General features: G+C 22.1%; 5 protein-coding genes across 5 annotated transcripts; 2 read left to right on the top strand and 3 right to left on the bottom strand.

Annotated features, from left to right (window-relative positions):
* Window positions 1-671: 671 nt before the first annotated feature.
* PY17X_0815900 (conserved Plasmodium protein, unknown function) lies at window positions 672-2,059 on the bottom strand (the record flags this gene model as incomplete). The annotated part of the gene is made up of 5 exons (XM_022955700.1): window positions 672-704; window positions 804-1,010; window positions 1,186-1,225; window positions 1,366-1,513; window positions 1,855-2,059. The coding sequence occupies 5 exons, from the start codon at window positions 2,057-2,059 to the stop codon at window positions 672-674; spliced, it is 633 nt and encodes a 210-aa protein (XP_022811942.1).
* Window positions 2,060-4,157: 2,098 nt separating this feature from the next.
* PY17X_0816000 (conserved Plasmodium protein, unknown function) lies at window positions 4,158-5,366 on the top strand (the record flags this gene model as incomplete). The annotated part of the gene is made up of 1 exon (XM_022955701.1): window positions 4,158-5,366. The coding sequence occupies one exon, from the start codon at window positions 4,158-4,160 to the stop codon at window positions 5,364-5,366; it is 1,209 nt and encodes a 402-aa protein (XP_022811943.1).
* Window positions 5,367-5,900: 534 nt separating this feature from the next.
* On the top strand, window positions 5,901-8,735 carry PY17X_0816100 (elongation factor Tu; the record flags this gene model as incomplete). The annotated part of the gene is made up of 1 exon (XM_726337.1): window positions 5,901-8,735. The coding sequence occupies one exon, from the start codon at window positions 5,901-5,903 to the stop codon at window positions 8,733-8,735; it is 2,835 nt and encodes a 944-aa protein (XP_731430.1).
* Window positions 8,736-8,893: 158 nt separating this feature from the next.
* PY17X_0816200 (conserved Plasmodium protein, unknown function) lies at window positions 8,894-9,694 on the bottom strand (the record flags this gene model as incomplete). Its single annotated transcript, XM_726336.2, has 1 exon — window positions 8,894-9,694. The coding sequence occupies one exon, from the start codon at window positions 9,692-9,694 to the stop codon at window positions 8,894-8,896; it is 801 nt and encodes a 266-aa protein (XP_731429.2).
* A 1,160-nt stretch (window positions 9,695-10,854) lies between these two features.
* On the bottom strand, window positions 10,855-12,407 carry PY17X_0816300 (inhibitor of cysteine proteases; the record flags this gene model as incomplete). Its single annotated transcript, XM_022955702.1, has 2 exons — window positions 10,855-11,861; window positions 12,341-12,407. 2 exons carry the CDS (start codon window positions 12,405-12,407, stop codon window positions 10,855-10,857), a joined length of 1,074 nt encoding a protein of 357 aa, XP_022811944.1.
* Window positions 12,408-12,643: the final 236 nt, after the last annotated feature.

The raw sequence follows: 12,643 nt of genomic DNA on the forward strand, positions 1-12,643 counted from the left end.
ATTATTTCCCTAATATTAGGAGTAAATTATTTTTATTGGAAAGTGTTTCATCTTGTTTTTTTTTTCAATCACATTTTAATTACCATTTCCTTAGCATTATATTTTATAGGTTGGTATTTTTTATATTTTTCTTTTTATAAAGAATATACATGAACAAATAATTGAACATACAGTATGTTCTATAGGAAAAGAGGGAATGCATTAAATTATTACACAAATATATTTTTTTATTTATTTTTTTATTTATTTTTTTAAAACACAAATTAATATTGAAATATAGACTATAACACAATAAAAGTTTTGCACATTTTGTATTTATATAAAAATTGGTTAAGCCTTGCAAAAAAATTGTCACCATTTTTATAGTGACATTTGTAACACAGAAAATTATGATATAATAAAATTTTCTTTGTTTTTTACAAATTTTAATTAATAATGATGTAAAAATGGAAGAAAACGGAGGTATTATCCTCCGAAGGTTAGATGTCGTGTAAATCATTATATATGTATAACATATTGGGGTAATTAAATGAGTAGGGGTTCTTTTTATATTACTTTCCTAATATTTGTTTCTTAAATTATTAAAAATTATGCTTAAAAAGAGTATGCATGGAGATACATATATTTCTTTTCTTCTTTTTTGTTTTTCTTTTTTCGAATATGTATATTAACTATACCTTTGTTTCTTTAGACATTTGAACAGCCTAAAAAAGAAAATAAATCTGTATTTATAATATATTACTACATAAAATATGCACGTAAAATTGATATGTAAAAATATAATTATACTCTTTTGTATATACCTCATTGTTTTTTTTCGTGTTATTGTCCTCAGTTTTGTTGGTATTGAATATTTGGCTGGTAGTCTTATATCGGTTATCCCTAGAAACTTCCTTACATTTTTCTTTATTAACTTCTTTAGAAAGTTCTGTTTTTCCAATAGTATTTTTTGAAAGATGTGTGAACTTATCATTCATCAATTGCTTTTGTTTTAAAGTTTTACTATATTTCTAAAAAAATGGAATATCATATATAGAGATGGGCATGTGTTTAGACATATTTATACATGTTCATTTACAAAATTTCGATAAAATCGAACAAACATATCAATTAAAGTTTATTGTTTTGAGTTATTCATTACAATATTCGTTTTTTTGAATTATTATTATTTTTTTTATTCCTTACATTTTTTATTTCGTTAATATTTTTTGTCATTTCCATTTTCCTTGGAAAAGTTAAAATTTGAATATTTATTTAGTTCACCAACTTACATATATTTTTTTTTTTTCATTTTATTTTTTAAATAAATAGACAAATGTAAAAACATATACACGTTCAACGTTGTGTTAAGAATTATTATGTTACTTTTTATGTTCCATATTTATATTTAATTTCACTTTTTGGATATTTTCTGATACATTACTTATTTGACTATTAATGGAACCATCAATTCTTTTATAATATTTTAACTGTTCATCCATTTTTATATTCTCTTTTTTTATTATTTCTAGTTCTAAGATATATTTTTAAAAGGATTTATGCTTATATATATCAAGCTTAGCTTATGTATAGTTGTGTAAAATAAACATTTTTATATACACATTATTCTAAATTTCGAATTTAAGTGGTATATATATATATGTTGATCTGTTTTTATGGAGTATATAAAATTTTATAAGTCATAGTAGTAAAACTATCTTAAAAATATGCATTTTTTTATTTTTTCAATATAGGAAAATATTCTCTAAAATATTTTCCTCCATTAACCTCATTTTAATCAATTATACAGTCATGGAAAGTAATATATATACACACACACATATATATACATATTGTATAAATTATGAATATTACCTTGCTTAAGGACTAGCAAATCGTCTTGTTGTTTTTTAATTTTATCCTTTTCCGAATTTTTTAGTTTCTCTTTATAAATTAATATTTCATGAACTTTTATTAAATCTTTTAATTCGAGTACTAACCCCCCAATATTATTTGAAAACGCTTTCAAATGGTCATATCTTTTTTCTATAGATAAACTACAAGAAGCCATATTTTCCATTTTTTAGATATTCCTTAAATATTGCGATATAACATATAATTTATTGTGTTTTATTATAAACAACAAAAAATATTTTTTAAAAATATTAAAAAATAGACAAAATCGATAATAATAAAATACAGCAATTTGAAATAACCATATTTCTACATATACATATTGTTACAATTACAAAAACACGGTTCATATATAGACATATTCATGTGTATATAAATATAAAGTTCTAAGACTAGGGTAAATAAAAACATCGAATTAAAATTCGTTTTATTTGTTATTTCACGCATGTCGTGTATGCTCTGTAAATACATATATATATATTATTATGTTTTTTTAATTCATAAAATTGTGTCTTTTAAAAAGTTATGTTTTATTGCCTATAATATTTTTTTTCTTTTAAATAATTTTTTTTAATGAAGACAATGAAAGAAATATTTACTTGTTTAGTTAATAACAAAAATTTTGTCTGTATCGTTTGCTTTAATTCATATTTTTTACTTCTTTTATTTTTTTTTGAGCTAATTATAGCGAACAAATGTATTTCGTTAGAAGACGATATTAATAAATATTAATAAGAAAATAAAAAAATATATTTTTTGTTTGAATGATTAACATATTAATTTTAATAAGATATATTCGCATTTTTAGTATGATTTTATTTTATGTTTTTATAGCTATTAAAAATATTTCCATTCAAATATATGTTAAAAGCTATATATATGAGAAAATAAACCCACACATTAATCTCTAATAATAATATTTTATAATATATACAACTAGCCATTAAAAATGTCTGATACCAATTAATACACAAAGAATGATAAGGTAAAATCTATATTTTAAAAATAATTTTAACTATATATACAAGCTTATTATCCATGTATTAGCTCTTTTACTGTGCTATGAATTTTAATATTACTTTTTTTCAAATGTTTATTTATATGTATTAATATATTTAAATTCCTCATTAGGTCGATATAAAAGAAAAATTTATTTCCAACGAAATAATTATATACAAGGAAGGGATGGCACAAAATGTGCTAGATCAATAATATTATAAAACAAAAAAAATTAAACACATTTAATTATAAAAAAAGAATAATTTCCCCTTATTTGTTAATAAAAATAAATATTATAAATTAAATTTAAGGTACACAATGTGTATATATATTGGCTTTTTTCTTAATTTTTTGAATTTTATTTACAAAAAAAATAAAATTAAATAAAACTCATTTGAATAATCAAATACCTTACCTTTCTCTCACAAATACAATTAAGTGTAACTTTTTTATGAATTTTTTAAACGATTTTATGTCACTATAAAATAAACAGTACACAACACGAAGAAAATAAAAAAAAAAAAATATTAGAGCAATGATATTCTTCAATTATATTTCTATTAAAGGAAAATAAAAAAAACATATATATTTTTTATTAATAATAACTTTATTTTGGGGTATTAATATATATGTAAATATAAGTAAATTTTGTTTACAAACTGTAGATACGATATTTTATTAAAACGAAAAATGTGATTTCGTAATAATGGTATATATATTTATACATGTTTGCATATACAAGCATATTTTGAAATGAATTAGTTTATAACTTAAAAAAAAACAAAAAAGGCAGAAGAAATAATATAACTAAGAATATTTTATTTTATGGCAAACTAAGAAGTGGGAAACACACATAAATTATATACATGTGTATCAAGTAGACCTCAATGACAAATGAAGTTTATTATCACAAAACAATAAACTATGTGGTGGTAAAAAGCTATAAATATATTGAGAAAAGATATATCTCAAAAAAAAATAGAGCAATAATAAAATAGTTTAACATTGATAAATTGTTTGAATAAACAAAATAAGCACATCAACTATGATATATAATTTTAGCAAAATTTAAATATATTTTTTAATAAATTATATTATTTGTATTATATATAATATATACATGTTTTCAGATAGCCAAAACTTGTTTTGTATGACAATAATGTGAATTTTTTAAATACCCACTATTTGACACCTGTGTCCTTTATTTTTGTTTTATATGGTCTTTCCTTTCCTTTCTGTTCTTTTTTTTTCTTTTTTTTTCGTATATGTATATTGAAAAGAAGAGAACGTCATTATATTATATTGCTTTGCTATTTTTTTTAATATTTAAAATCAATTTGAATGAAAGTCATTCCCAATTTTGTAATTCATCAATAGGTGTTGCAAAGCATTTAAATTATGAAGGTAGGAAAGAACAAGTATGTAATAATGGCATAATAAAAAGAGAGTATATAAAATATATTTGTAAACCTTCAAACAATAATAATAATAATGGAATAAGAAACCGAAAGTTGAACCATGTTTTAACAATAGAAGATTATACAGATGGAACCCAAAAAAATGGAAAAACTAAAAAGCACAAATATAATTTCCTTTCAAATCAACATAGCATAGTTAAAAAACATAAAAATAACATAGCTTATAAAAATTGGAAAGTGCAAAAAATATCAGTGTTAAATTATTCAGTTAATAATATAAATATTGCACCAATTTTATGGGGAAAAAATGATACAAATTTAATTATAAAAAAATGTCAGCTAAGGAAAAAAAATACCAATATACCTATATATTTAATGACAAGTACAGATGCTACAATAATGGATATAAATGTATCACCTGATATTTCTTCTCATATAGAAACAGACAGAACCAGAAAAATTTGTATAAAAGCTGTAGAAAATAATACATCAAATAAATTAAAAAGCAATGATGATGATGATCAAAAAATAAAAACAAATCAAGATGAAAAAAAAAAAAAAAATTCCACAAAAAGAGTTTTGTCCGAAGAATCTAAAAAAAGCATGAAGGAGAAGCTTCGATCAATTATGATTAAAAAATGGAAAGATGCTGATTTTCGAAAAAAAATGATAAAATCCTTTAAGAAGAGAGGTGCCCACCATAATAAAAAAATATCAGACACCATAAAAAATAAATGGAAAAATGATAAAGATTATAAATTAAAAACACTAGAAGGCCAGCGAAAATATTTTATAAAAAAATGTAAAAATAATAACGCTATTTCAAGCAAAACCCGAGAAAAAATATCAAGATCTATGAAACTCTATTGGCAAAATAAAAATAAATATAAACCATCACAACCTAACAATTTACAATCTATAATAAAAAAAAAAAAACAAAAAAAAGTTTGGGAAAATATATATTCAATTATTTTGAATAAAAATGTAAATGATTTTAATAATTATCAAACATTTCATCACAATCTGTCGATTAATTTACAAGCCGCTCTTGGCTAATTGAAGCAGGTCAAATCCGCTTTATACTGTTTTTTGTGCATTATATTATTTTTTTTTCTTTTTTCGAATGTGTGTATGCCCATAATCGTTTATCCATTCATTTATTCAATTGCCCTTTAATTATTTAATATATTTTTTTTAACAAAAATGGGCTTATATTTTTTTTTATTAATATTGATATTATTTTATTTTTTTAAATAGCTATTTACCATTTTTATATTTATTAAATAACACATTAAAAAATTTTTTTTTTGCTAACTATGTAATTTAAATAATGTTACAAAAACAAAATGGCTATATAATGCCTTACATTATCGCTTTTATGTAAACTATTAATACTGTGCTATACTTAGAAAAATGTTAGGAAAATTATCAAAAGTTTTAATTTTTAAATCTTCGAAAATACTATCATATGAGCATTTATATATGCGTAGCATATAGTAAATATGTGTTTTTATAATTTTATTTGATTAAGTATATATATATATATGTACTACATGTATGTACAATTTGGGCCTTGTTTGACTCGTTTTAATGATTTACAATTTGAGCTTTTGGAGGATATTACGCATTTCTATATTTATAATATTCCTATTTAATTTTACATATGTATGCAATATTAAATATAATGTAATAAACAAAAAAAATGTATCCTTGGTCAGTGATACACTAATTTGTCGAGAAAAGCGACAAAAATGGTGGTTATGGAAAACACCCTCTTTTTTAAAAAGGCATAGTTTTAGTAGGATAATAAAATGTTGTGATAAAGAACAGAATAATATAGGCCATTTCAAAAAATCAATTTGTTCGTTGAATTATATTCCAAGTTTTAATCTCCTATTATTATTAAAAAAATGGGAAGGACTCATAAAAAAAAAAAAAAATAATCACAACTTTTATGAGATAGCACATAATAAAATAACGAGAAATATAAATTCAAACTGGCATCTATCAGGAAAGGGAGATATAAATGATTATACTAAAGAGAACGATAGCAATATTTATAAGGACGAAGAATATAATAAAAACCAATACAATGATAATAAAAATGATGATACCCTCAACAAAGACATTGTGTCAATTGCAAATTCCAATTTAAATAATGAGATGTTGCATAAATATAACATTGAGCAAAAAAATGTTCGTAATTTTTGTATCCTAGCACATATTGATAGTGGTAAATCGACTTTAGCTGATAGATTTTTAGAATTAACAAATACGATAAAAAAAAAAAGAATGCAAGATCAGTTTTTAGATATGATGGCACTTGAAAGGGAAAGAGGGATAACTATTAAATTAAAGGCAGTTCGTATGAATTATAAAAATTATATTTTTAATTTAATCGACACACCTGGTCATTTTGATTTTTATCATGAAGTTAAAAGATCACTAAATGTTTGCGAAGGTGCAATTTTGCTAATAGATGGAGGTAAAGGTATCCAAGCACAAACTCTTAATATATTTTTAGAAATAAAAAAACACAATATAAAAATAATTCCAGTAATAAATAAAATCGATTTAAATACATGTATATATGATAAAATTTGTGATGATTTGGTAAACAAATTTGATTTTAAAAAAGAAGAAATTTTAAAAATATCAGCAAAATATGGAAATAATGTAGAAAATGTGTTTCAAAGAATCATAACGGATATACCTTATCCTCCTATAAAATCAAATACATTTTTCAGAGGTGTTGTTTTTGATTCTTTTTATGATCAATATAAAGGAGTAATATTAATCATTAAAGTATTAAATGGATTTCTAAAAAAAAAACAAAAAATTTATTTTATAAATAGTAAAAAATCATATATTATACAAGAAGTGGGTTATTTAACCCCTAGCATGAAACCAACTGATATAATATATCAAGGGGATATTGCATATATTTCTTCAAACATTAGAAATTTTGATGATATTGAAATTAGTGAAACTATAATCAATCATGATGTGGTTCAAATAAATGAACAAAAAAAAAAAATACACATAAATATTAAAAAAAGCGATTTTTATAACACACTGACAAATACTGATCAACACATTTCTAATGCTATTAATAGTGATATGGATAATCCTGTCAGCATAAATTTTGATAATAAAGAAAATGAAAACTTAATAAATATAAAAGAAACTCGATGTAATCCAGAATATGATTTACACTATTCTGATAAAAAGGATGTAGTTATGGAAACAAACACAATAAAAGAAATGAGCCAAATCGAAAATTCAAATATTGGTACAGATAAAATGCATGAAAAAAATGAAGAATTCGACGAAATAAATATAAAAGATATTGCGGCGGATAAAATAGACATTGCTTATCCATCTGTTTATTGCAATATATATAGTATGAATGATAAAAAATGCAAAGAACTAGAAGTTGCATTAAATAAATTGAAACTAAATGATACATCCTTTTCATTTAAAACAGATATATGTGAAACATTAGGAAAGGGTTTTAAATGCGGGTTTAATGGATTATTACATTTAAATATAATCCAAGAAAGAATCAAAAGAGAATATAATGTAGAAACTATTATTACAGCCCCTTCAGTAAATTATTTAGTAAAGGTAAAAGAAAAATATATAGATAAAAAGTTAAAAGCAAAGTTAATAGAAAAAAACTTTGATATAAATAGTATTAATATAGATGTTGGAAATTCTGAATCTGTGAAAAAAGAAGCAAATGAAACTAAAACACAAAATGGGATGTTTTTTATGACCAGTAATTCAAATGATATACCTCAGAAAAATTATATTGAACATATATATGAACCTTATGTTAAAACAAATATTATTACACCTGAAGAATATCAAAAACATATAATGAATGAGTGTTTTAAAAGAAGAGGAATTTTTATAAAAAAGGAACATATAAATGATCAAATAATTTTTACTTTTGATATGCCATTATCAGAAATTTTGATTAATTTTTTAGATGAAATAAAATCATCAACTAAAGGTTTTGGGTCAATGAGTTATGAAAATTATATTATATATAAACAAAGTGATTTATACAAAATTCATATATATATAAACAATAAATGTATTGAATCCTTGACATTTATTGCACATAAATTAAACTATCAAGAAAAATCTAAAACCCTTGTCTCAAAATTAAAAAGTCTTATTAATCCTCATCAGTTTTTGATTGTTATTCAAGCTGCTATTGGATCAAATGTTTTTGTTTCTGAAAAAATTAAGCCATTAAAAAAAAATGTAACTGCCAAATGTTATGGTGGTGATATAACACGACGTAGAAAATTACTCGAAAAACAAAATGAGGGAAAAAAAAAAATGTTTACCATAGGTAAGGTAAAATTACCTCCCGGCATTTTCACGAAGTTATTTAACATAAAAGACAAATAACACGACGCAAAAAAAAAAAAACGTGAAAAAGATAAAAATTAATTATTTATTACAATTATAACATATATTACTATTGCTAACTGTTGGTTTATCGAAAAAAGAACAAACATAAAAAGTGACAAAATGGATGTATATATATCATTGTTTTTTTTTATTTTTTAAATTTTTTTTTGTAACAATTCATTTCTCACTGTATGAATTCTTTTCTTCAAAAAAAAAGACAAACATAAAAACATACTGCATGAGAACATATAAATAGGAAATAAACTATTTATGTCATATGCGTTTATTAATTTTGCATTATCTTTTAAAAGTTTATCATTATTATTGTTATCATTATTATTGTCATTATTATTATTTCCAGTATCACTATGATTGTCGCTCGACCCTTTCTCTGTGTGAACATCTTCTACACATTTATTCTTATTTGTTTCAGTTTTATTAAAAAGGGATAATTTTGCGGTAATTTTGCTAATATCGATATAACTATACAAAATATTTTGTATTTTATGAATTTTCTTTTTTAATTTATTAATTAACTTATATTCTTCTAAAATTTCATTATTATAAATATATATTAAGGGCTCTGATTGATTATAATTTTGTGGATTATACAAAATACAAATATCCTTTTCTCTCGATACTTGGTCAAAAATGTTTTTTGTATAAATATTTGTTTCTATATTTTGATCATCTTTGGGGTTTTTAAATAAATTCATGTATATTTTATATTCTTTATCATTTTCAATCCTTTCATTATTTATAAAAAAAAAATATTTTATATTTAAGTGAAATGATCCACCTTGAAAATGTTTTGAATATTTTAATGTAACATTATCAATACACCCATTTATTTTTGCCCATTTTTTTTTCGTTCTATTCTCGTACATTAAATAGCAACTTAATGTTAGTCCATATGAACCAACTATAAGTGGTATGCCTGTTTTTACCTTTTCCATTTAATTAAATAATTCAACCCATAGTATATTTAATAATATTCAACAAGATAATAAAGCTATCTTATTAAGCCACTTTTTAAAACGTCCTTATAATATCACGTTGTTTATTATTTCCACTTTATTTCATCACTTGGTTATTTTACTTTTCCCATTTGGTAAGTCTTTAAATTACCCTTCCGCTTTTTAGTTGTACCTCCTTTTTTATATATTGTATACAAATATTTTTCTTATCCAACCATATATATATATATTATTATACACGAAATCCCGTAATTATGAAATTGTGGAAGGCAATGAAAACGGGGTGTATTTGTTATATAAATTTTTTTACAATAAAAAATATGGCACAAAATAAATATGTTTTTTTCTTATAATTCGCTATATCCATAAAATGAACATAATACCATCACACCTATTAGGTATTCTTGAAAAGTATATAAAAAATTTTAAATAAAACCGCAACAATAGTATAACATATAATGAAGAGCTATTCAAATAAATTGCTAACCAAGTAAAAAATGAAATAAAATAATTATTTTGCTAATTTGTTCATTTTATCAAATGAAATAAAATAATTATTTTGCTAATTTGTTCATTTTTATCAAATGAAAAAAAACATTCCTGTAGAACTTATTTTAAAAAAAAAAATTTTTTTTTTGGATGTTTTTATATCCATTCTGTATATTTTACTAATTTTCGTTTTGAAATTATAATATTTTTTCACCAAAATAAAATTTCTTTAATTATTATTAATCACATTTTTTTATAATTTATGATCTATTAAAAAAATTCATAAATAATTGAATTGTAAATATAATTGTATGTATGCACATACACTTATGTAGTATATTATTGACGGAACTTATCTAAATAAATCAATTGGATAATTATATACAATTACAAATAAACACATTTTTGTCGATAAAAATTATAGCATCGCCATAATAAAATTAAAGACATATATACAATGATTAATATTAAAAAAAGATACTTAAATATTATTAATTTGAAAAAAATAGATAAAATAGTACCCTAAAGCTATGTAGGTGCATAAAAAAAAATTATTATTACATATATGCAAGTTCGTATGCGACGATGCATATTAAATCATGGGAGAGCGTATAAACCCCTTTTCACAAAATTTTAATTATTTATAATCATTATTGGACAGTTACGTATAAAATTTTAGTGTTTGCTCCGGAAGTTGGTGAAAATGGTCTATAATATGAATAAACAATATAATATTTTCCTGCTTTATGTCCTTTAATTACACTTCGCATATTATCTGGGCCTCCAAGTAAATGCATTTGGGGTTTCTTGGGTTTAGAATCACTTTCTTTTTGGTCTTGTGATTCATTTTCTTTATCTACATTTTTTGAACTATCATGCTCATCGATTTTATATCTTTTTGGTTGAGTAACAGAAATTTCTTCTGAAAAATATGGTTTTTTGGTTAATTTTGTGGGGAAATTCTCAGGATTTATAATTGGTTCATTCTTGTGTACTCCTAATAATGCCCATATATATCCAGTACCAGCATTTGCTTCGAAGTCAATACAGAATGTTTCACCAACAGATAATGATTGGTTAATAGTTTCTTGACTTGTTTGATTTGAAATATTTCCTAATTTTAATGAATTACCACATTTTTCATCTCCAGTCAATTCATATTTACTATCAACTTTATTATCAATTTCATTCATTGTGTTGTTTTCTTCTAAATTGTTTTTAATATTTATATCTTTAATATTATTTTCTAAATTTGATTCCGAATCTATTTCGCTGAATTCAGATTCTTCGTTAAATGATATATTAGAGTTAGGGTCGTTAAATGAGTTGTATGAAGTAGTTGGATATTTTTGATTATCTTCTATTTCTTCGTTATTATCAGAAAAATTACTTGCTGTAGAATTTAGGCTTAAATTACTGATATCGTCATTAACACTATCGTCAGATATTATATTACTACCATGCTTTGTATTTGATTTTATTTTTTTTCTAATTAATAATACTGATTCTTCTTTATCACCTTCGTTATTGTCTGAACTTCCCGTATTATTAAAAGGTATGATTGTAAAATTTGAAGGAGATTTTCCTTTAAAAATTTTCTTTGCGATTTTTAGCCAACTGGTCTCGTTTACAATGTCAAAAGAGTATAGGTCGCGATCTAACCATAAATTGAAGAATATATATAAATATTTTATATAGTATATATAACAATTGATATACATAAATACACACAATATGTGCAATATTATTAACAGAACTATATATGCACACACATTTTAACTATTCATATTTCTATACAAAAGCTAAAATAAAAAATAAATTTATTTATAATATATAGCTAATAAAGCTATAAATTTTATATATAAATGTATTAAGCAATCGACTTATAACATAGTGAATTATATGTTCTCATGCACACAGACACTCTACATATTTATGTGCGCATTGTTGCATTATTCGTTGCTTTTTTGTTTATTTTTTTCATATAAGCATAATTTTTAATTAACATAAAAAATAGTTTCATTTACATGTAGAATATATATAAGCATATTCTATATATATGTACTTTTACTTATTATATTTTATACATAATTCTTTCAAATTTAAAAAATTACTATGTTTTAATTATTATATTACCTTCACAATGTGATAAAAGGGCTAGGATTGAACATATATTAAACACGAAAAAAGTTATACTTTTCATATTGAAAAACTATTAGCTATATTTATATATTTTTCCTTTTTTTTAAGAAAACTGTTAAATAAGGCAATTATAAAATAAAAAAATATAAGTGTATATATACAAAAATTATATATAAATATAAGGAAAAAATATTATATTATATATAAAGTTAATTTTGGATATAGTTATAGAAGTTATAAAATATAAAACTGCATAAAATTGTTAATTATATATATATATATATATATATATTTATT

Source organism: Plasmodium yoelii (genome assembly GCF_900002385.2).
Source record: "Plasmodium yoelii strain 17X genome assembly, chromosome: 8".
Classification (NCBI taxonomy): Eukaryota; Apicomplexa; class Aconoidasida; order Haemosporida; family Plasmodiidae; genus Plasmodium; species Plasmodium yoelii.